Source organism: Miscanthus floridulus, chromosome 8, assembly GCF_019320115.1.
Source record: "Miscanthus floridulus cultivar M001 chromosome 8, ASM1932011v1, whole genome shotgun sequence".
Classification (NCBI taxonomy): Eukaryota; Viridiplantae; Streptophyta; class Magnoliopsida; order Poales; family Poaceae; genus Miscanthus; species Miscanthus floridulus.
Genome location: NC_089587.1, coordinates 55,953,606 through 55,975,199, shown reverse-complemented (window position 1 = coordinate 55,975,199; position 21,594 = coordinate 55,953,606). Strand labels below are relative to the sequence as shown.

Sequence of the window (21,594 nt, the reverse complement as noted above, 5' to 3'; positions counted from 1 at the left end):
GCAGGAGCATTGTTGGGATGCCCATACTCAAATGACTCCCACCAATCTTGGACAATTCCTTCCAGTTGACCAAAAGCATAAAGCACCTTTTCACGGTCGTCACACTGAGCTATGTCCAATTGTTGCTCCACAGCTCTAAGCCAATCATCAGCTTCTAGTGGTTTGCTTGTATGAAAGAATGTCGGTGGGTGTCCCTTCATAAACTCGCTACGCTTGTCAATAGGTGGTGCTTGATGTGGGTTATTCAACACATTTTGAGTAATAGTATGTAATAACTGAGTCTATGTTATCAAAGCTTGCTCTATGGATGGGGAATTGGATGGCGGTGGATTAGAATTGGTAGGATTCCTTCTAGCACCTTGTGAAGCGCTTCTCCTGGTAGTAACCATCTGTTTTCAACATGTATGAATTAGAACTTAGTCATTCATAACATCCTTAATTGTAGCTTCAAGAGATGACAAGATAGGATTGATGGCAATTGATACAAGAGAACACCAAACCCCAGAGATAACTAATACTTCCAAACGAAGCGCTAGAATGTAAGAAACTTCATCTTACAAATCCTTCAACTTAGCTACCCCCCTTAAGAAAAGATCAACTAGGGGATACAAGAAGGGTAGCTTGCACCTTCTTTCAGATGAGCTAACTAGTATCAAAACGTTCTAACATCCCAATGATACTCTTGTGTATGGGCAACAGCAAGAAATCTAAGATTCCTCGCGAGTAGAAAACAGCAGCGTACTAAAACAGCTGTAACTCTTATTCTGTTAATCCAATGAAGTTGTAGCATATACCGTTGGAAAGCTTATAAAATTATCCACAACTTCCTTATAGAACACTTTTCCAAATTCTGCAGTTAACTTGGTCGAAAACGGTATACAACAAAAACTGTTCTGGGTCCCAAACAGCATAGATACATCGCCTTGTGATTTTCGTATCTCCATAACCAAAATAGCTATCAAGCTGATTCTTGCGCTCAGAGAGAGATATTGAAGTCTACTATTGTCCAGAATTTTATCATGATTTTTGGTTGTCTAAGAATAGAGATATAAGACGAAGAGTGTGGACTGCTCCGAAACGACATGATAGGGAGAACAGAAGAAAACCATAACCCAACTATTTATTACACTGATTCTTATACCTTAGGCCTATAAGCTAAATGAAATTGTGGGAACACCCAACAAGATCATTACAACCATTAGAAAGATGCAAAACAATCATAAGCATAATGACAATTCAACAAAGCAATAAAGGTGCACAACTCAATCATTGACTCAACTTGCGATACTATCGTCCTCATTATACTAGGGGTAACAATCCTAAGACTCATCTTTAGATTATGCAAGAAAGTGATGAGAAACAGATCTAAAAGCATATCAAATCAAGGAGTGGAGATGAGAACAAAGACTTGAAAATAAGCACCAAAGTAGAGATGAATAGCAAGGGTAGAGATATAGTAGAGAAGAAAATATCAAGGTTCATAGAGCAAGGATTTTATAGCAATTTCAAAACCTTAAGACGGCCAATTTCTAACTAGGCTTGCGTCCTATAGTTAGCATTGCTCTTATACCACTTTGTAGCATCCGGTTTTAAGAACAAAACCAGATACACACCATATGTGAGCCTAGGAAGTCAAATCTCACATATAGCTATAAATAAGGGTAATATCAAAAGACAATGCTTAAATACATAGCGTATTAGAATAAAGATTATAACCTCAGAGTATGGATAGCGGAAAGACAACTTCGATCTTCAGGCGAAGACTCCAAATCCACAGGGACAACTGACTGGTTGATCACAAGCCTAATTCCTCCAAACTCTAGCAATCTGGTACCCATCCGGGATTTTTATCCAAATATTTGAAAAATATAAAGCAAGCGTAAGTACATGTCATACTCAACAAATATAACATGGGGTTCATGAGGCTCAAAAGGCTGATGCTAGTTTAACTACGATTAGCTTTTAATGAGTCATCTTTTAGCATTTGAGTAGCAACAAGTTTATTCACAAGCCCATATAAACACATGATCAGGTAAACATGAATAATGAATAGCATAAACAATTAACCATTAGTGAGCATCTTCATCATCCATATCATTAATGTTCATCATCTATTCCGTAAGGGTTCCAAGGCCGCTCGTGACCATGAGCACGGCTGATATACCAGTTTTACACTCTATAGAGGTTGTACACTTTCACTGTGAGTCATGATTTACCCTTTCGCCCAAGGCGGCCAACCTCTTGACCCACTGCCAAGGAAGGTCAGCAGGGTTCACTAAGAAGCCTTTCAAAGGTTCGTCTAACAAGTTAGGGCCGCTAAGGTTTCCCCATCAATATGCATGAACCCCCCTCCAAGGAGTGACTAACAAAATACAAAGAAACCAAAGTGCACCCTCTTGGCAGGCCAAGATCATACAAACTAGAGTCCCTCTTACACCATAAAGGTAACCTCTAACAAGCTAGAAAAGGTCATCATACTGAGCTAAAGCCAGAGCCATATAGCCCTCACAGCTGTACTATAAATCCTGGATGATCACTTATAGATAAGTCCTTAGGGAGAGGAATCTAGAGCACCATCAATAGCCCAATGCTCTAGCCCCCTTGTTCCATGTTACTAAAAACATCTTTTAGTGTTTATTGCATATGCCATTAGTCAAGTTACAAGATCATGGTTGTAGTTGAGCACTAGCAAAGCTACCCAATGCAATAACCCAAAGGCATCAAGGTACAAGTACAAATTACTAGGAAATCCTTAGTGGCAGTCAAGGTAGACACATGCAGTATGAATTAAGTGATTAATAATGAATAGGCAACAAGGGTGGTCCCATGCTATACTTGCCTTAAAACATCGATCCTTCGGTAAGCTTTAATCTTCAACGTTCTTCTTCTTCTTGGTCACCACGTATATCTCACCGGCTGGACGAAATCATAAAGCACCACACAAGCATCTATACAATCATACACGAAGCAAACAATAGAACTAAATTAGAAATAGTACACCAATCATAGAAAAAAAGTAATAGAGTTTGAAACACGATTCTACGCATCGTTATGAACACATAGTCACGAGAAGCACTCTAATCGGAGCTACGGTTGAAAAGATATAACTACCGAGAGATCTGCTTTATACGCGAAAAAGAAAACTATAGGCTCCATTTATTTTAACCTTATAAATTCATATATATATATAATATTTTATAAATATTATAAATTGAATCAAGTCAAATTTAGATTTGAATTACAAAACTAAAGTGAAAGAAATCATATTTTATTTATAAAATCCAGTTGCATAATTATTATCAAGATATGATTTAAACCATGAAATTTGAGAAATAGTAATATGATAAACACTGTTACTAACGCGTAGATCTCGTCGCTATGAATCTAACGCAACTTGAATGTGTCCAAACAGAGCTAAAACGTTGAAGATATGAAATAAACAAGATTTTCTTTATTAAAATAATAGATTAAATCTAATCATGAATTTTAAATGTTGAAAACATATCTAACAGTAGTATGAACATGTAGGTTATGAAATTGCGAACCTAACACGGAAAAGTTATGGCTAAAACAACCGAGCAAAATACGGGTTAAATCGGACAGTAGTATGAACATATCTAACAGTAGTATGAACATGAACGGGTCAAATCAGAGTTAAAATAGAAAAGTTATGGCTAAAACAAAATCAGTGGCAAATCTGTAAATAAGTGAAAGCGTATTTTTGAGATCAACCGAGCAAAATACGCTTTTTAAAAGAGCAAGGTGTAATCTAGGGATTGCGCAATGGACTGTGGGTTCTATTTTGATTAAACCGAGGGTCTCTTTAATAAAAGTGCCAACGAAAAGGTATCTTCTAATCTGGGCCACAGATCTCAGATCGGACGGTTGTCATTAGATTGGGCGAGGGAGAGAGAAAATTGTCGCCGGTGTTGACAGGGACGGCGGCGGCGCCATGGCCGGCAAAGGGAGCTTGGCGTCGAAACACGAAACACGGCCTACGGTGCATGAATGTCGATGGGAAAAGCACGGGAGGAGAGAGGAGGTTGAGGCGAGCTCACCTAGGGGGATTTCAGCGGCAGAGGAAGCATGGAGGCGGCGCTACGCTTGGGGAGGCGGGTGGCTCGTCGGCACAAGCACGCTAGGGCATAGGCGGCGGCTGTGGCTTGCTCTAGGGCTCAGATTGGAAGGCACGGGCATGGGGCGTCGGGTTTTTATGAGGCGGAGGCGGCTTGGGCGGCACGGCAATGGAGCACACATAGCTGGTGCGGAGTCGGACTCATGGCGACGGTGGCGGTGGAGATCGGCATGGCGACGAGAGGTAGCGGACAACCCTAACAGGGTGGCCCCACCTATCGGTGCAAGAGAGAGAGGGAGGGCAGAGCGAATCAGTGCGCTTGCTGGGCCGGCTTGCCCGAGTTAAGCCGCTGCACGAAGGGAGGCACGGGGCGTGAGCGGGCCGACGCGGAGGAAAGGCCACAAGCGCGGGAGCAAAGCTAGGCCATGCGCGAGACAAAGCAAAGTGGGCCGTCTTGCCAGTGGGGAAACGCGGCCGAGCGGCTTGGGCCGCCGGCGGGAAAAAGAAGCCAGCAGGTCAGATTGAGTGAGAAAAGATTTTCCATTTTCCAAATCGTTTTCCCTATTTTGTTTTCAAAACCAAATCCAAATGTAACCCAAATCAAATTCAAATAGAGTTTAAAATAAACTTTTCAATAAAAATGAGAAATTTTGGTAAGTTTTCAAAAATAAATTTTTACAACTTTTTAAATGCTTTTATTTCCTAATTTTCTTTTCTTTTACTTCATAGCCAATTTCAAAAGCATTTGAAATTCATTTCAAATTTTGGACTCAACCACCCATTACAATAAATCAAATGCACCGGCATGTATGCACAACCATGTTGCTAAGCCCTATGATAAATTTTAAAATAATGAAAATTATTATTTTTCTATGTTTCATGAGCACAAAAATACGAAATTAAATCAATTTAACTACATTTCCAAAAGGAGCAAATTTTAGGTTGTTACACATTGACCAGAGATTAACCCACTAAGACTTTTTTGGATTGAAGGGAGTCCAGATCTCCACAAGGCCGAAACTCATTGTGAACCGAGTCACATCGGCCCATCGATAAAATTATACCAGAGAAGAGGAAAGGTCGCCCGCCTAACATATACTCAGCAGATTTCTTGGTAAATTGAGGAATTATGGAAAAGAAGCCTGAGGCTTTCCTGGTGTGCGTTTGGAGGAGCAACAAGAGAAAGTTGTCCACACATTCTAGCCCTCACAAAACACTAGAATAACTTTGTGAGCATGGAGAGAAGACCCAGATGATATCACAAGAATTCTTCTAACCACAATGAATGGTCTTCTTGCTCAACGAGGCGCTAGAATAAGTGACAAAATCACCCTATGCACAAGAATTCTTCTAACCACTTGAGATCTTCATAAGATAGACCATGAAGGGTCCAGCGGAGTTGGGAGCACTCGAAGAGGCAGATAGAAGAGAAATATGGTTGAATTGTTGAGTCACTCTCGCTAGGGTCGGATAGACATTTTATAGTCGTCCTGGAAGGACGAATCCAAGTGCCCGTGAAGCAATGATGCTCTCGTAAAAGTTTTGAAGCATAGGTTCATAAACTGGCATAGACGGTGACAAATAGCAGACCCCAGATCAAGATTCTTTACCCATGACTGCGGACCTATCGAGGACACAGACGTGGTAATTTTGAAATAAAATTTCTTTTATCCCAAAATTGGGGGGCATGTGTTTACATCAAAATTTGGAAGAAGGGTCACAGGGACTCGAAGCTCCCAAGATCATGTCATTAAAGAATCAATTGCATGATCGGAACCAACTGATTCGAATGCGAAACTAGAATTGGCTTCCTTCAGATAGCGCCAGCGGATAATGACAAAGGTTATGATCAGCGCTAGGACAAGACATGTTGGACTCTATAAAAAGAGAAAGATTAGAGTCCAAGTTATCTTAAATTAAGAATATTTTCTCTAGGTTTAAAAATTCTAATGAGTTGTGCTTAGACAGGAGTCATGCATAGGACCTGGGTATAAATATCAAATCCTGACTATCGTAAAAAAACAACAATCAATCTAATATATAAGTCATTTACTTTTTCGACAATGGCCACACCTTAGGAGTAGGAGTAGAATAGATCTCGGCGAGTTCTTCAGCAAGTATGGCTGCATTGATCCGGTCAACCTCTACTGCTTGTTGTAAGTATCGTCATGGCTTATACCTCTGTTCGTACGACTGCATCGATCCGGTCGACCTGCACTATGACTCTGGTATAAATTAGTTATCGATTCTTGCCTAGTTCAAGTATGGCTGCATCGATCCGGTCGACCCCCACTGCATGAACTAGATCAAGGTCAAGTTATCGGCTCTACCTTAGAATGGTAGTCTTTGATAGATTCATTAAGTTACCGATATTGCTTATTGCTTTCATTATTCATCTAAATTACAGCAATATCACTCTGCTCGATTGAGATTGATCTAGCTCGGCCTTATATCTTGTTTAGCCCATCGTTTGTTAATCTAAAACTGATCTAATCTATACATTAAATGATGAGTTACGTTTTATCGGCTGTTTTACATCAATCTTGATCGTGCATAGCGTGTGGTTAAAGCATGTTGCGTCTTGAGTAGATTTATTGGCTAGCGAAAACCGTTCCATGGCCCAATATCTTGGCCTGTGTGATTCTGCCTCACACCCCACTATTAGCACCGTGAAGTGGGGATCGTTATTTGGTAGATCTATTCCTGATAAGGTATGACTTTAACTGTGCGCTATGCCTGAATCGACTGTTTTAGCCGATATCAAGTGCTTTCACGAGCAGTTCGTATCACAAGACCGTTGAAGTAAAGATAGGTTGAAAGATGTGTTAGCCCCATGATCTTATTATTGTATTACGGCTTGCATGATTCTGCCTTATGCCCCACTGATATTAGTAATGAGTTAGGATCGTTGAGTCTATTGTTATTTCTATGGCCTGCATGATTCTGCCTCATGCCCTATTGGTCATAGTGATGGATGAGATCTAACATGTTTATTAGATTTATCTTTATTAAATGGTTAAATGGTGTTGAATTGTTTCTTTATATAAAAGGGGTTCGGTTGCTTGTAATCATTGGCTCAACATAAACCAATCATTATTGACATCTTATTGTCATTGATTAATATCTGCTCAAATAACGATATTTATCTTGAATGATAACCGATTCTTCTTATACAACCCAATGAGCTTTAACCAGTTTATTCTCATGAATATGCTGGAATCGACTGTTTAGTCGATCTCCTTTTATATCAGCTTTCAGAGCCGCACATTTGGGATTGTCTGGCAACACCGGCAAGTTTCACCCTTAATTACTGATAAGCTTTCTCTCCTTATCAATTACAGGGTTAAATTGATTGACACGTCTCGGGAGGAGTGCGCAGGATCGACCATCCCTGTGCTGAAGCTAGGCGGATCTACAGCTCCATTGAGCAGACCCTTCTGACTTGCTGCATGTGTCCTTGGCACGGGACGAAAATTCTATGTCGACAGCAATATTGCCTCATAGTCATATTAGTAATTTAGTATCCACTATCCAGAAGACCAGAACTTTTGTTGTCTTTATTTCAGAATGCTATACTTTTGTGAAACTGATGTTTCAGTATTCTGTTCCACTTAGCCTGTGATGCAATGTACTCCTATGAACCTGTAATGTACTCCTTTGAACTGGTTATGTATCAATTGGTAATGGTTATGAAGTTATGCCAAGGTCATGTCTTTTTTTCTTTTTTTTTTTTTTTTTTGCAAAAATAGCTAAATGGCATAGCTGCAGCTATCTCCCGCTATAACTGCGCTTAGCTGTTCTGAAGGCCAGCAGCTAAGAGGCATAGCCGGCGATTTAAAACATTGTGATTAATGGTGTAACACCGAGAGTGTTACATCGTCGACGGACTGGGTGGCTGGCCAGGTGCTTGTGCCCGCCAGGTCGAGATCCACCCGGCCCGGAGAGCCCCGGCAGACAGCGTCGAGGTAAGAGGAGGACCTGGCCACAGAGAAGGACAAGTCGGCGTCGGAGTCAGAGTAGTCTGAGATCTCCGTCATCTTGGAGTGGCCCGGGAAGCCGTCGAGGAAGAAGGTAGGTGCGCCCGAGGAAAGGGTGGGACCCTTACCTGCAGAGCCTAGGGAAGCTTTGGTGGCGTCCGATGCCTGGGCGGCAGCCGATGGCCGGCGGCTGCGGTGCTGGCGGTGGGGAGTTTGGGGAAGGGGCGCCCATCTCTCCTCACCTTTTCCTTCGTTCCTATCAAACTAACGTGCCTCGTACCTAGAATCATATAAGAGTTCTTTGCATATAACCCTTTTTGACCAGATGAGTTTAACAGAATCTATATATATGTGCAGCTAATCTAGCTAATTATGCAGCAGATTCTAGCTAGACAAAGGCAAATTAAGTAGATGCGCATGAAATGACAAGGAAAGGGACATATATCAGTCAGTTTGGAAATATTGTGTTGGGAAGTGATGGATCGAAAAGAAAGCAGGAACATATATATAATTCGATCAAATTCGAGGCGATATTTGTTTTATCCTTCGAGGGAGGTCTAGCATAAATGAATGCGTCAAATTGAAAGTACTACTACTAGAACGCATGCAGTTCCCAAGGGCACAGGAAAGGCCAGCTCTTTGTAACAAACCAAATCAGACACGCACAAAAAGAACGCCAATGAATGAAGGACAGATGTCGGTCATGAAATGACATCAGTGAAGTGAAGTGATCAGAGAAAGAGAGCAGAGAGAGAAAGACATAGAGAACACAGTGGTCAACTAGTTTTGTGCTCCGTCCGTCCATAAAACATTGCAATTATAAAATCCATGCCGATTAAAGTAGTTGATTGACTAAATTTATAAAAAATAATATTAATATTTATATTTCTAATTAAATTTATTAAAAATATTCTATAATTAATTTAATGATACTAATTTTACATCAGAAATGTTAATATTTTTTATATAATTTTAATCTAAATTTAAACTGATTGACTTCTCGAAAGTTAGAGTACGCCGTTTTGGAATAGGGCAAGATTCCAAAACGGTCATTTCATGCCTTCAAAAGAATCCGTCATAAAGACTTCCATCAATGCCTCTGGCAACCATCATGTATAGTGTACTCCTTCCTTAGTCTTTGAAAAAATACAATTATGGAACCCGTGTCAGTCAAAATAACTCAAATTTGATTAAATTTATAATAAATAATATTAGTATTTATGTCTCCAAATAAAATTTATTATAAAAATATATTCTATAACAAATTTAATAGTACTTATTTTATATTATGAATGATAGTAATTTTTTATATAAATTTAATTAAAGTTTAAACTATTTGATTTCTCGAAAAGCAAAAATTATATTTTTTTATGGATGGAGAGATACTTGTGTGAAGTGAGATGATATATAAATAAGAGGTATAGATTAAAAGATAGGCTGGCACACGTGAATCCACTAAAAATTTCATACACACAAATGTTATATATGATCAATCCTATAGCTACCGTGTGCAACATATATGTATACATACATATATTTCTTCATGGGCCCTAATAATGCCAATATATATTCATTAATTATTACACAGGAAGAGCGGCACCTGAACAGAGAAATCTAACTAGCTCTTCAAAAATCTTGAACTAGATGCACTAACAGATTTCTGAGCCAGAATACTGTCTCATGGACGTATACATGCATGCAAGTTAGCAAGGAAGGTCAATTTGGAAACCCAGGAATTAATTTGATGGAAACTCAACAATTTCAAGAAGTGAAAAAACATCAGGGCGAGGGAGATCCTGAACTACATTGTATTTTCCCAGTGATTTCTAAACAAATCTAACCCGTAGAGCTTGTTTATTGGCTACACTTGTATTTATCTTATTCCACATGTGTTACCACTAATTTTGAAGCTATGTGTACAATTCAGGTGAATAGCTAAATTTATAGATGGGATATACTACGTACATTTGCATATATATGTTCCTAGTTGTATTCTTTCTTGTATCTTAGATCATTTCCAGTATGATTTGGGCATAGCACACCTACAAGCTAATTACGCTAGTTCTAGTTTTCAGTGCAGGAACTTCAAAAGTCATGCATAGTTGAGTAATCACTAGCAAGAACTCTGCAAATTCGTTCATGGATATATAAACTCCAAGTAGCACCTTCGTTATTTACAGATTAGAGTTTATCGTACCTGTTCCCCGGGCTATAATTTTGTTGAGAGTAATAAAATTAAATTACCTCAACACATTCTTTAACAATTGTTTTTTTACTATATGTAGTGCTTTGAACTCAAATCATTTTGGTTTCTTTAGTTAATAATCTAGCTCCTGTACCCTATCTTTCTCTTTTGAGCAAGAAAAATAAGCAATGGTCTCACCCAATCTAAGGAAATAAAAGATTGAGTCAACTAAACATAACATATTTCTCTTCCTTCTTGCATGTACTTAGTTTCATTATTCCCTCAGTAGAATTTATGGGGATTCCCAAACTCCAAAAAAATCAACCGATCCCTTCCTCCAGTGATGTACCCAAGTTATCATAGTTAATATGCGAAAAGTTGAGAAAGAGTAAGGAGCTGAGGATACATAGCTTGTACTTTGCGCAATGCTTGTAACACCGTACTTGTAGAATTGCAGAAAGCTGGTAGCTATATAAGAAACAGTAAAATTCTACACGCAAGCAAAATAAAGAAACAAACTGATGTCCAGTATATACGAAAAGTTATTTGGATCCTTTTCAAGAAAAAAAAAACATGCAAACCAGCAAGCAACATGAACCAATAAGTAGTATTGAACTTTTGAAATATAGGAAAAGAAAAACAAATGAACAAACAAACAAATAAACAAAGAGATCAGCACTTGATCTTTGCAAACAAAAGCGGAGCGCAACCGACAGACAACACAACAAAGCTGTGGTTTCCCACCACCATACAAGAATTTATGTATCCTGTAATAACATTGTTATTGGTACTAAAGTTACCTTGAACATTTGACTCCGGGACATAAACAAAAACAAAATTTGATCAATTTATGGGTGCATGTCCTCACAACACATAGTTCAAATTAACAGCGACACTCAACTGATCAAGAATTAACACAAAAGTCCCATACAGGTTAACATAAAAACATCAGAGAGAGATAGAGATCACAACAATGGCGGCACATGAGAGAGAACAAGGGATGAAGCGGAAGACAGACAGAGAGAAAGAGATGCTACTTGGTTGTTGTACACGTAGTAGTCCACGTCCTCGCGCGCGTGCACTTTGCCGATAGATCGATGGGATCCGTCAAGAGAAGGGCGGCCTCCCGACACCGCCGCCAGGGGCGCCAGCCGGCCAGCCGGCGTGGCCGTCCATCGGCATTGGCGGCATCCCCATCGGCAGGTTGAAGTTGAAGAAGGGAAGCCCGCCAGCGGCCGCCGCGGCCGCGGGGTCAAACGGCACACCGGGCTGCTGCTGGTCGCCCCCCGCAAGCGGTGGAGGGGCCACCTCGTCGCTGTCCTCGAGCGGCAGCCTCTCGTAGGCGACGTTGCTGAACGACGCGGCCACGACGACGACGGGGCCCGCGGCGATGAGCGCGCCAGCCACGCTACCACCGACGACCTGCCCCTGGCCCCCCGCCAGGAAGGCCGCGAGGCTGGTGGCCCCCGGCGGGGCCGGGGGCGGGAGGAAGGAGCCAGCGAGGGAGAGTATCTCGAACCTGCCGTGGAGCGTGGCGACGGCCGGCGAGGCCGGGCCGGTCTGGGACGACTGCGGCTGGCGCAGAGTGACGTTGGCGACGGTCCCGGCCGCCGAGAGCACGCAGACGCCGCGCTGCCGGCGGCGCGCGTAGGCGGTGAGCGCCTCGAAGACGTCGCAGCCGGCGGCGACCTCGAGGATGTGGGCGCGGAGCGCGTTGGCGCTCTCCCTGGTGATGATCACGGGCGGCTTGGGCTTGTTCTTGGAGCCCGGCGGGCGGCCGCGCGGGCGGCGGGCGACGACCTCCCCGCCGCCGATGCCGGCGCCTCCGGCGGTGCTGGGCGTACCCCCACCGCCGCCCGATCCCGGCGACAGCGAGTCCTGGCCATCGTCGGAGCCGCCCCCCGCGCCGCCGCCGTCTTCGTGGTGGAGGTGGAGGGGCGCCTGGTGGTGGTGCTGCCCGTGCTGGTGCAGGTAGGAGCTGGTGCCCAAATCCAGGCCTGCCATCTTTCTAGGGTAGGAGAAGAGCTAATTATAAGTTGAGTAAGGAGTATAGTAGCAAATAAGTCGCAAGTAAAAATAATGGCTACATAACAGTACCGATAATATTAATAATTGGCGGCGCGCGAGAAGAAGTGGTGGTGGTGATGAAAATAGTAGACGGCGAGCAAGGGCCAAGGAGAGGATGAATTTCTTTAGGGTTTGTGTGGTGCTTGTTTTCTTGGAGGGGAGTAAAGAATGGTTTCTGGGATGTGTGGGGGGAGACGAAAAGGGAGCTACAGCTGAAGCTCCTGCCGCTCTCTCTGCTTGGGGTTTCTTTTAATTTCTCTCTCTGCTTTGTTAATTTATCCTGCTGCTTGCTTGCTGATGCTGGTGCTTATTGTTCATGTGGATCGGGATGGATTATATTTTGGGAGGGGAAAGCAGCTTGCTGGATGAGTGAGTGGGACGGAGAGGAGAAAAGGGCCGCGGCCAGAGATGGATGGGAGGTGCAGGACGAAGGAGAGAGGAGAGGAGGTCGTCGATGCTGTGGACTGGAATGGAACCCCAAACCCAATGGGGGCAAGAGAGAGAGAGACGACAGAAGGGGGAAGGAGGAAGGTGAGAGGAAGTGATGGATGGCAAAAGAAGGCGAGAAAGGGTTAGGTTAGTGCTGGTCATTGGAGTTGATGGAAGGAAGAAAGAAATATAATACAGGAGCTAGAGAGAGAGAGAGAGAGAGAGAGAGAGAGAGAGAGAGAGAGAGAGAGAGAGAGAGAGAGAGAGAGAGAGAGGAGGGTGATGGGCAAGATGCATGCATGGCCCGGCTAGTATGTGACATGCAATGATATGTGGGGTCTAGCCCTCTCTGGGGCCCATGTGTCTGTGACTCCCGTGCCACCGGTTGAAGTGACGTATTTAGGAGCGTGCTTTGCTTGCTTTAATTTCCTTGAGAGAGAAGGTTGCATTGATACAACTTAGCGTTGATGCTTATGCACGCAAGTGAGGGATTAGTTTATTGTATTAGTTGGGGCAAGTTGGGGATTATTATATTAGCCCTAGGCCAAAGTGGTGACATTGGGTGTGTGTGTGTGCATTGAGACAATTTTCGGTTTAAGTGGGGGGCATGTGGGACAGCACACGTAGTACATGGGTGGCTTGAATGAATTATTCCAAAGTGCCACACCTGTCTAGCTAGAGTCCAGCTTGGAATATGGCTGGTCTGGTCTTGGGCTACTACCCATCTCCATGATTTGGTGCCAATTGGAAGAGATCATTAGGTTAGGGTTAGGGTTAGGGTTAGGGTTAGGGTTCCCTAGATATATAGTAGGCCATATTCATATACATGCATTGCTGTTTTCTCGCTGGTTATTAGTGGAGGATGCGGCCAAGCAAATAATACATGCACTTTGACCAGCACAGTAGTAGATGTTGTAGTAGTGTGCCAGCAGCACCCTATATAGATCCATATATATGATTATCTCTGCCGCCATTGCTTTTGCCATGCAGATAGTGGAACATAACTTTGCTAGAATGAAGTCTATATATGTATATATGTAGATAGCCCGTTCGGCTTACCTCATATTCGGCTTGTTCGGCTTCTTTTTTCAGCCGGAACAATATTTTCTCTCACAACAATTCAGCCAGAATAATATTTTTCAGCCAATTTCAGCCAAAATTCTACCAGCCAGAACAATGTCCCCTCTTTAATTTGATTGAGCAAATAAAGTCTAAAACTGGCCTAGCTAGATAGGGGCTTTTAGCACAGTATGAGTTTGCTATTTTTCAGTGAAACATATATGTGTGGAGCTTATTAATTCTCTAATTAAATTTTGAAACATGAATAGTAGTTTATCTATAGTGCATTAAACAAATCAGCTAGCCATGACAGGACTGTTCTCATATAACTTATTCTATAGCCACCTTGATTTACGATAATATTTGTACGATAATGTTATAGTAAATCACTTAGTAAGGAGTTACTGTAATCTCGTAAATTAGCACGGTAATTATCGTAACTCAAAGTGGCCACAAAATAAGTTATTCTATAGCTAGCTACAGAACAGTAGTTATATTCAGTAGCCAACTACAAAATAAGTTATTCTGTAGCCACTTCCATTTACGATAATTTTATATACTAATTTACGATAATGTCAATACATATTTACGATAGTTGGGTTACTATAACACATAGAGATATTTACCATAGCGTTATAGTAAACCACTTAATAAGGAGTTACTATAATCTCGTAAATTAACATAGTAATTATCGTAACTCAAAGTGGCTACAGAATAAGTTATTTTGTATCCAGCTACAGGGTAGTAGTTCTCTCTCTCTCTCTCTATATATATATATATATATATATATATATGTGTGTGTGTGTGTGCTGCAACCATCAAGCTACTACGACGACTTAAAATTGTCAATGTGTATATGATGCGACAATGGAGTATTTTCAATTAATCCTATAGCATGTAACGGCCGTGCAGGCACAAAGTATTAAATGGAGCACGTTGCTACCCAATTGAAAAACACCATGTTCAAACTGAAAGTGTGTACGTACAGCTAATTTTGGACTATATTTAACTGACACACGATCGACGAACGACGAGAAGTCAAATTGTCAGAATAAGAAGACAAACACTACTCTAAATCTTTAGCCATATATACAGATCTCTAGCTAACATACATAATTACTAGTAGCAAATTAGTGGAGTAGCATAACTTAATTAATTCCAATATGATGATCACGAAGTTCAAGGAATGAGTTTATTTGGGATCTCCACAAAAATTGACTGTTATCGGTTAGACAATGGCTTCCAGAGTACATAAACAGTGAGGAGATTATAACACATGCATATACCATGCATCGGACACAACTGCAGACGTCCTCTTTGCCGAGTGCTGGGGGCACTCGGCAAAGCCAGCCAAGCACTCTGCAAAGGCTTTGCCGAGTGCCACACTCGGCAAAGGTCTCTCGGCATAGATTTTGTCGGCAAAAATTTCTTTGCCGAGTGCCAAGCCCGCACTCGGCAAAAAAATAACTGCCGTCAACATTTGACGCCGGCTTTGCCGAGTGCCTAGGGACTGACACTCGGCAAAATTTGAATTTTTGCCGAGAGCCAGGGCTGAGCACTCGGCAAAGAAACAATTTTTTTTAAAAAAAATCTTTTTAAAAATAGTCTTTGCCGAGTGGTACCATCTGGCACTCGGCAAAATTGACCTCTTTGCCGAGTGCCAGGCTGTGGCACTCGGCAAAATTGACCTCTTTGCCGAGTGCCAGGATGTGGCACTCGGCAAAATTGACCTCTTTGCCGAGTGCCAGGATGTGGCGCTCGGCAAAACTGGGGAAGTGGCTGTTTTTGCAGCATTTTTTTCCAGCTTTGCCGAGTGCCACACCCCTGGTTTGTGAACACCATACGTGATGATGTCCTCCAAACGTTTTCAAATTTTTACCACCGCATATGCATGTGATATCACGACATCTCGCCAAGTTTCATGATTTTCGGGATTCGTTTGAATTTTATAGAATTAAATAACCACTCGCACGTAAGTTCGCGACGTTGCCCCATGAGCACGTTGATCGAAATTTGGAGACAGTTCCTAGATTTAGCATAAAGTGACACTAACAAACAAGAATAACATTTTTGGAATGGATCAAAACTATTATTCGATGCACCTGCAGTTCAAACCTACATTTTCCGAAAAATTACAAGAAAACGAAATAAAGTGAAGAAATATAGCAAACAGCAATGAAATTGTGCCAAATTTGAACATGTTGTTCATGGTACAAATACAAATCTAAGAAAAAAAGTTGGTGGCAAAAAACAAAAAAAAATTATTTTGCCGAGTGCCAAGGTTTGGCACTCAGCAAAGTGAATATTTTGCCGAGTGCTAGCCCTAGGCACTCGGCAAAGCCAATATTTTGCCGAGTGCCAAACAGAAGGCACTCGGCAAAGAGGCCGGCGTTGGGTACCGTTATCCCGGGCGCCTCTTTGCCGAGTGCCCAACTTTACCGAGTGTCTGGCACTGGGCAAAGTTTGGCTTTGCCGAGTGCCTTATTTTGCCGAGTGCCAGACACTCGGCAAAGCCCTATTTGTCGAGTGCCAAGTTTCGCCGAGTGCGGCACTCGGCAAAGGTGGCCTTTGCCGAGTGCCCGATATTTGGCACTCGGCAAAGATTTGAGCACTGGGCAAAGTCCCGGTCTCCTATAGTGGGAGTCGACAACTGTAACACCCAAGCCCTATTGAAGCATGTAGTAATTGTGTTGTTGGCTCACTGGTATTTGGAGTTGTAGTTGGTGGGTTCAAAAAACTAAGCATATATAATCCTTTTAGTTTCAAACATGTAGTACCTCCGGATTAACCTCTTTACATAAAGTAAGGATGAAAGTGTAAGAGAAGTGTAACAACCTCGCAAATCATCGTGCCACGGCCCATACCACGTAAGGTTGGATTGATGATTCATGGAAAATTGAAGCCGAAACCTTTATTTTCTCATTATTTTTAAAAAAAAAATATCTTGATTTAGTTCACCTATATATGCTTAGTTGTCCGAAGCCAATCTTACTTAAAAAAAAACTTTGTCAACCCGTGCAAGGGTATGTACACTTATTAGATTCCTATACATGTTTTTTTGAAAGGATGGCAAAACCTTTGCTGCAAGTTTTCTAAGAAGGGTAAAGAAAAGAACATAAGTCCCGGTCTAGTTTCTTGAAGTGCAAATCAGGCCGAGGAAACCACATGTGACTAGAGTACAACCACCAAACAAACTCCGGAACCAAGACTTACCCACTAAAACTAAACACAACTTCGCACCTAGAAGACAACCAAAAACAACTGTGTCACAAAACACCAAACAAACATGCTCAAGAAACTGGCATGCAGTTGAACAACCAGGCAGCAATCCTGTCCGGCCATAGGCATATGAAAATGAACGCCTGGGATCCCTTGCCTGGACCAGGCAAGTTCTCAGACGTCAAACCAAACAGCCTAGCACAATCTAAAGACCACAACCACAACATATATTATGTCATTTCATTATCGAGTAAACGTAACCAAGTAACTTTTTAAATAGATATTCTTTTGTCAACAAAAAGTCTTATTAATACGTACCAAAGTTATATTTAAAATGGAGTTCTACCAGGCAAATATATGTTTAGACTACTTTATCTGTTGTCAATGTAAGACTTTGTCCGCACTTGATGGGTAGTGACGAATATTCAACAACTTCCTGCATCCTGTCCTTCGAATCAATGATAGGACTTGTACAGTGAAACTAAATTTTTTTCAGCCAGGTAGCTAGGTCTTTGTTAATATCAACAATATTTTACACCTACCGATAGATCGAGAACCACTAGTGATCGAACTAACTTCTTCTCTTCTTTTTTCTGTCAAAGAAGCTAGGCTACTTTTGATAAAAGCAAATCCACAGTAGAGGGTGCTTGGATTGTGCCGCAGCAATACTTAACCTGCGTACTTCTCTATTATAGTCGTATACACTTTTTCTATAAGCATTATTAAGAAAATGCCAAGATTTGCATTTTCTTTGAATTTCAGCGTAACAGGGAAAAAATCTTGAACCTGCAGAGACAGAGAGATTCATATGGATACACTATACTATACATTATTTCTTTGTCTGACGTGCAACTGTTCTTATTTTTCTTTATATATCAAAGGCCTCATGTTACACTACCAATGCTGGCCTGTAACTCTCATGTGCTAGTTATCAAATCAGCATTATGGAAGCCAACACGGATATGATCCTCAAGAGCGGCTGCACAGCACAACCGATAGGGAAGTGAGTATTTGTGTGTATATATTATAAGTCGGCGTGAATAGTCAATAAAATTTAGCAAAAACACAAATTGCAACAAAAAAAAGCTCTCGACCCAAAGGTCACCCCTCGTCCGCAATTGTCCACACGGTTAAGCATCACAAGTCTTTTTTTTTTGCATGAAATGTGCACATGTGTGGTTTCCAGGCTTATGTTCGACCTCATCCTTGATGCACTCCCACTTAATTTACTGTCTCACTTGTACTCATTGTTAATACCAAGAAGGCTTTATATTTGTTTGACTAGTTTTGTCTAAAACTTTGGTCTTTTTATTCGGACATGTAAATGATTTCAAATTAAATTTCCAACTGCAAAGTTGTAGGTTTCACAAAAATATATGAATGAATCTAAAAATTCAAATTAAACGTGCTAAAACGGGCAATAGCTATATGTATTGTCTCTTAATAAGAGCCAACTTGCAAAATCAAGGTATACATGTTAGTTCGTGGCACTAAGCTAGCATTATTAGAACCAGTAGTGATTCTAAAGCTGTCACTACCGGGTCCAGCCTCGACCCGACAGTGATATCATCCTTTCACTGCAGGGTCCGGAACCGGCGAGGGTGGGTAAGCTCCATCACTGTTGATTGCCCTCTGCCGGACCTTACGATAGTGATGTCAGGTTTAGACCCGATAGTGATCCACTGATCTATGCTATTGTACAAAGATACTCGAACTTTATACAACCATATGTAATCACACTGGAAATGATGATTATGGTTAAAGAAGAAAGGTAAAAGAGACCTAGATCTTACTAAGATCCTCTAAATCTTTAATTCACTCCCCACAACGAGACCCAAACAACCTATATATATATAATCACCTTTTAGTCTACTGTTATTAGCGGAAACCAAATTAATCAAAAAGCCGTCTGAAAGAGACTCGGACACGACGGGTTATTATATTTATATGTGTGCGTGCACTATATATATATATACACCTGTTGATTGAATTGATTAAGTTTTGCATTGTGTGCAACGCAACATTCATTGATCAATTAGCTGTGTGTAATTAAGTTGACCAACTGCCCTAGTAGCTACCTAATCGTAAAAAGGATATAGAAATGGTAGCTGGTCATAGTTTTATTATACTACGCAATGTGTCTCTTTCACCTTGTTGATCAAGATGTAGATCGTGACAAGATGGATAATATATTTGTATATATGCAAAGGCCAGCTCACTACGGGAATCAGGAAGTTTGCCGAGTGCCAGGGACACTCGGCAAAGCCTAAAAAACCCTCGGCAAAAGGGTTTGCCGAGTGTCGACACTCGGCAAACGACACTCGGCGAATTTTAGTCAGCAAACAGACTTTGCCGAGTGTTTTTTGTCGGACACTCGGCGAAGATTTACACTCGGCAAAATAAAAATGCGAAAAAACCCGAAATTTTTTTTTTTCGGGGAAGGCCACCACCGACCAGCGCGCGCCCGCCTCCATTGAAGTCGCTGCATTTTTGCGCAAAATCCGCAGCTAACGCGACCGGTGGGATTCGAACTCATAACCTCTCCCTAACGTCTCTGCTGCTCTACCACTGCACTACACTGTCACTTATGTCTAGATTCGTTATTTATCCTCATATATTATACTAAACCGAGAGTAAATTGCTTGTTTGAGGCCCTAAACGAATTCAAATCAAAAAGTGGTCAACTATAAACTTTCATAACTTTTCGAGATCTATAATTTTCATTTAGGAAGTTTTTCCATCCGAGGTCGTTTGAAAAATTCGAATTTCAAATTTAAGAGATCCAAACGTAGTTTTGCATGATAAGATGATTTCAAATCAAAAAGTTGCCAACTATATAGTTTCATAACTTTTGGAGATCTACAATTTTCATTTAGGAAGTTTTTCCATCCGAGATCTTTTGAAAATTTCAAATTTTAAAATTTTTAAATTCAAACGTCGTTTTTGCAAGACAAAATGATTTCAAATCAAAATGTTGCCAACTACAAAATTTCATAACTTCTCAAGATCTACAAAATTTATTTTGGTCATTTATTCATCCGACATAGTGGTAGTGACATTATTCACAAATCTTATATATTTCTTCTACTTTCATGAAACTAATGAGAGATGTAGATTTTATGAACAACGTTATTGTCGCTTTGTTAAATGAAGAAATGATCAAAATAAACTTTGTAGATCTTGAGAAGTTATACAACTTTGTAATTGAAAAGTTTTTCATTTGAATTCATTTAGGGCCTCAAAAATTGATTCGAAAAACTGATTTACCGAGAGCCAAAAAAAAATACACACGGTAAAATGCCTCTTTGCCGAGTGCCAAAACAAAGGCACTCGGCAAACTAGATCTTTGCCGAGTGCCAGAAAAAAGGCACTCGGCAAACTGAGAGTAAATTGCTTCTTTGAGGCCCTAAATGAATTTAAATCAAAAAGTGGTCAACTACAAAGTTTCATAACTTTTCGAGATCTATAATTTTCATTTAGGAAGTTTTTCCATCCGAGGTCGTTTGAAAAATTCGAATTTCAAATTTGAGAGATTCAAACGTAGTTTTGCATGATAAGATGATTTTAAATCAAAAAATTGTCAACTACATAGTTTCCTAACTTTTGGAGATCTACAATTTTTATTTAGAAAGTTTTTCTATCCGAGGTCTTTTGAAAAATTCAAATTTTAAAATTTTCAAATTCAAACGTCGTTTTTGCATGACAAGATGATTTCAAATCAAAATGTTGCCAACTACAAAATTTCATAACTTCTCAAGATCTACAATGTTTATTTTGTTCATTTGTTCATCCGACATAGTGGTACTAACATTGTTCACAAATCTTATATATCTCTCTTCTATTTTCATAAAACTAATATGAGAGATATGAGAGATGTAGATTTTATGAACAACATTATTGTCGTTTTGTCAAATGAAGAAATGACCAAAATAAACTTTGTAGATCTCAAGAAGTTATACAACTTTGTAGTTGAAAAGTTTTTCATTTGAATTCATTTAGGGCCTCAAAAATTGATTCGAAAAACTAATTTGCCGAGGGCCAAAAAAATGCACACGGCAAAATGCCTCTTTGCCGAGTGCCAAAATAAAGGCACTCGGCAAACTCCATCTTTGCCGAGTGCCAGAAAAAAAGACACTCGGCAAAGACGAATTTTGCCGTGTGCCGAAAAAAAACACTCGGCAAAATACATTTTTGTCGAGTGCCAAAAAAAAAAGGCACTCGGCAAAGACGAATTTTATCGAGTGTTTTTTTTTGCCGAGTGTATTTTATTTGGCTCTTGGCAAAGACCGTCTTTGCCGAGTGCCTGATAAAATACACTCGGCAAAGCCTCCGGCACTCGGCAAAGTGCCGGTTTCCGGTAGTAGCTCGAGGGTCATGATACATACACCAACTAATAATCAAAGAAAAATTAATTTCGTCGTAATTTACTTTGGTGCACCAACATCATCAGCGGAAGAAAAGAGGGACGAAGAGCAGATTGTCGCTTAGTAGTGGCTCACTTTATTAGCTGAAAAATTGAAAATGAAAGCATATACCTCACATGCATATATCACTGGGTCCCCATGGTGGTTAGATGTGCAAAA

General features: G+C 40.9%; 1 protein-coding gene across 2 annotated transcripts; it reads right to left on the bottom strand.

Moving 5' to 3' along the window:
- Positions 1–11,018: 11,018 nt before the first annotated feature.
- LOC136472136 (AT-hook motif nuclear-localized protein 23-like) lies at positions 11,019–12,810 on the bottom strand. Of its 2 annotated transcripts, none has more exons than XM_066469865.1 (2): positions 12,335–12,810; positions 11,019–12,241 (listed from the first exon to the last, which is right to left on the bottom strand). In XM_066469865.1, exon 2 carries the CDS (start codon positions 12,239–12,241, stop codon positions 11,345–11,347), a length of 897 nt encoding a protein of 298 aa, XP_066325962.1. In that variant the 5' UTR covers positions 12,335–12,810; the 3' UTR covers positions 11,019–11,344. The 2 variants fall into 2 exon arrangements, with proteins under 2 accessions (XP_066325962.1, XP_066325961.1); XM_066469864.1 differs by having other exon boundaries at positions 11,019–12,245; positions 12,335–12,808.
- Positions 12,811–21,594: the final 8,784 nt, after the last annotated feature.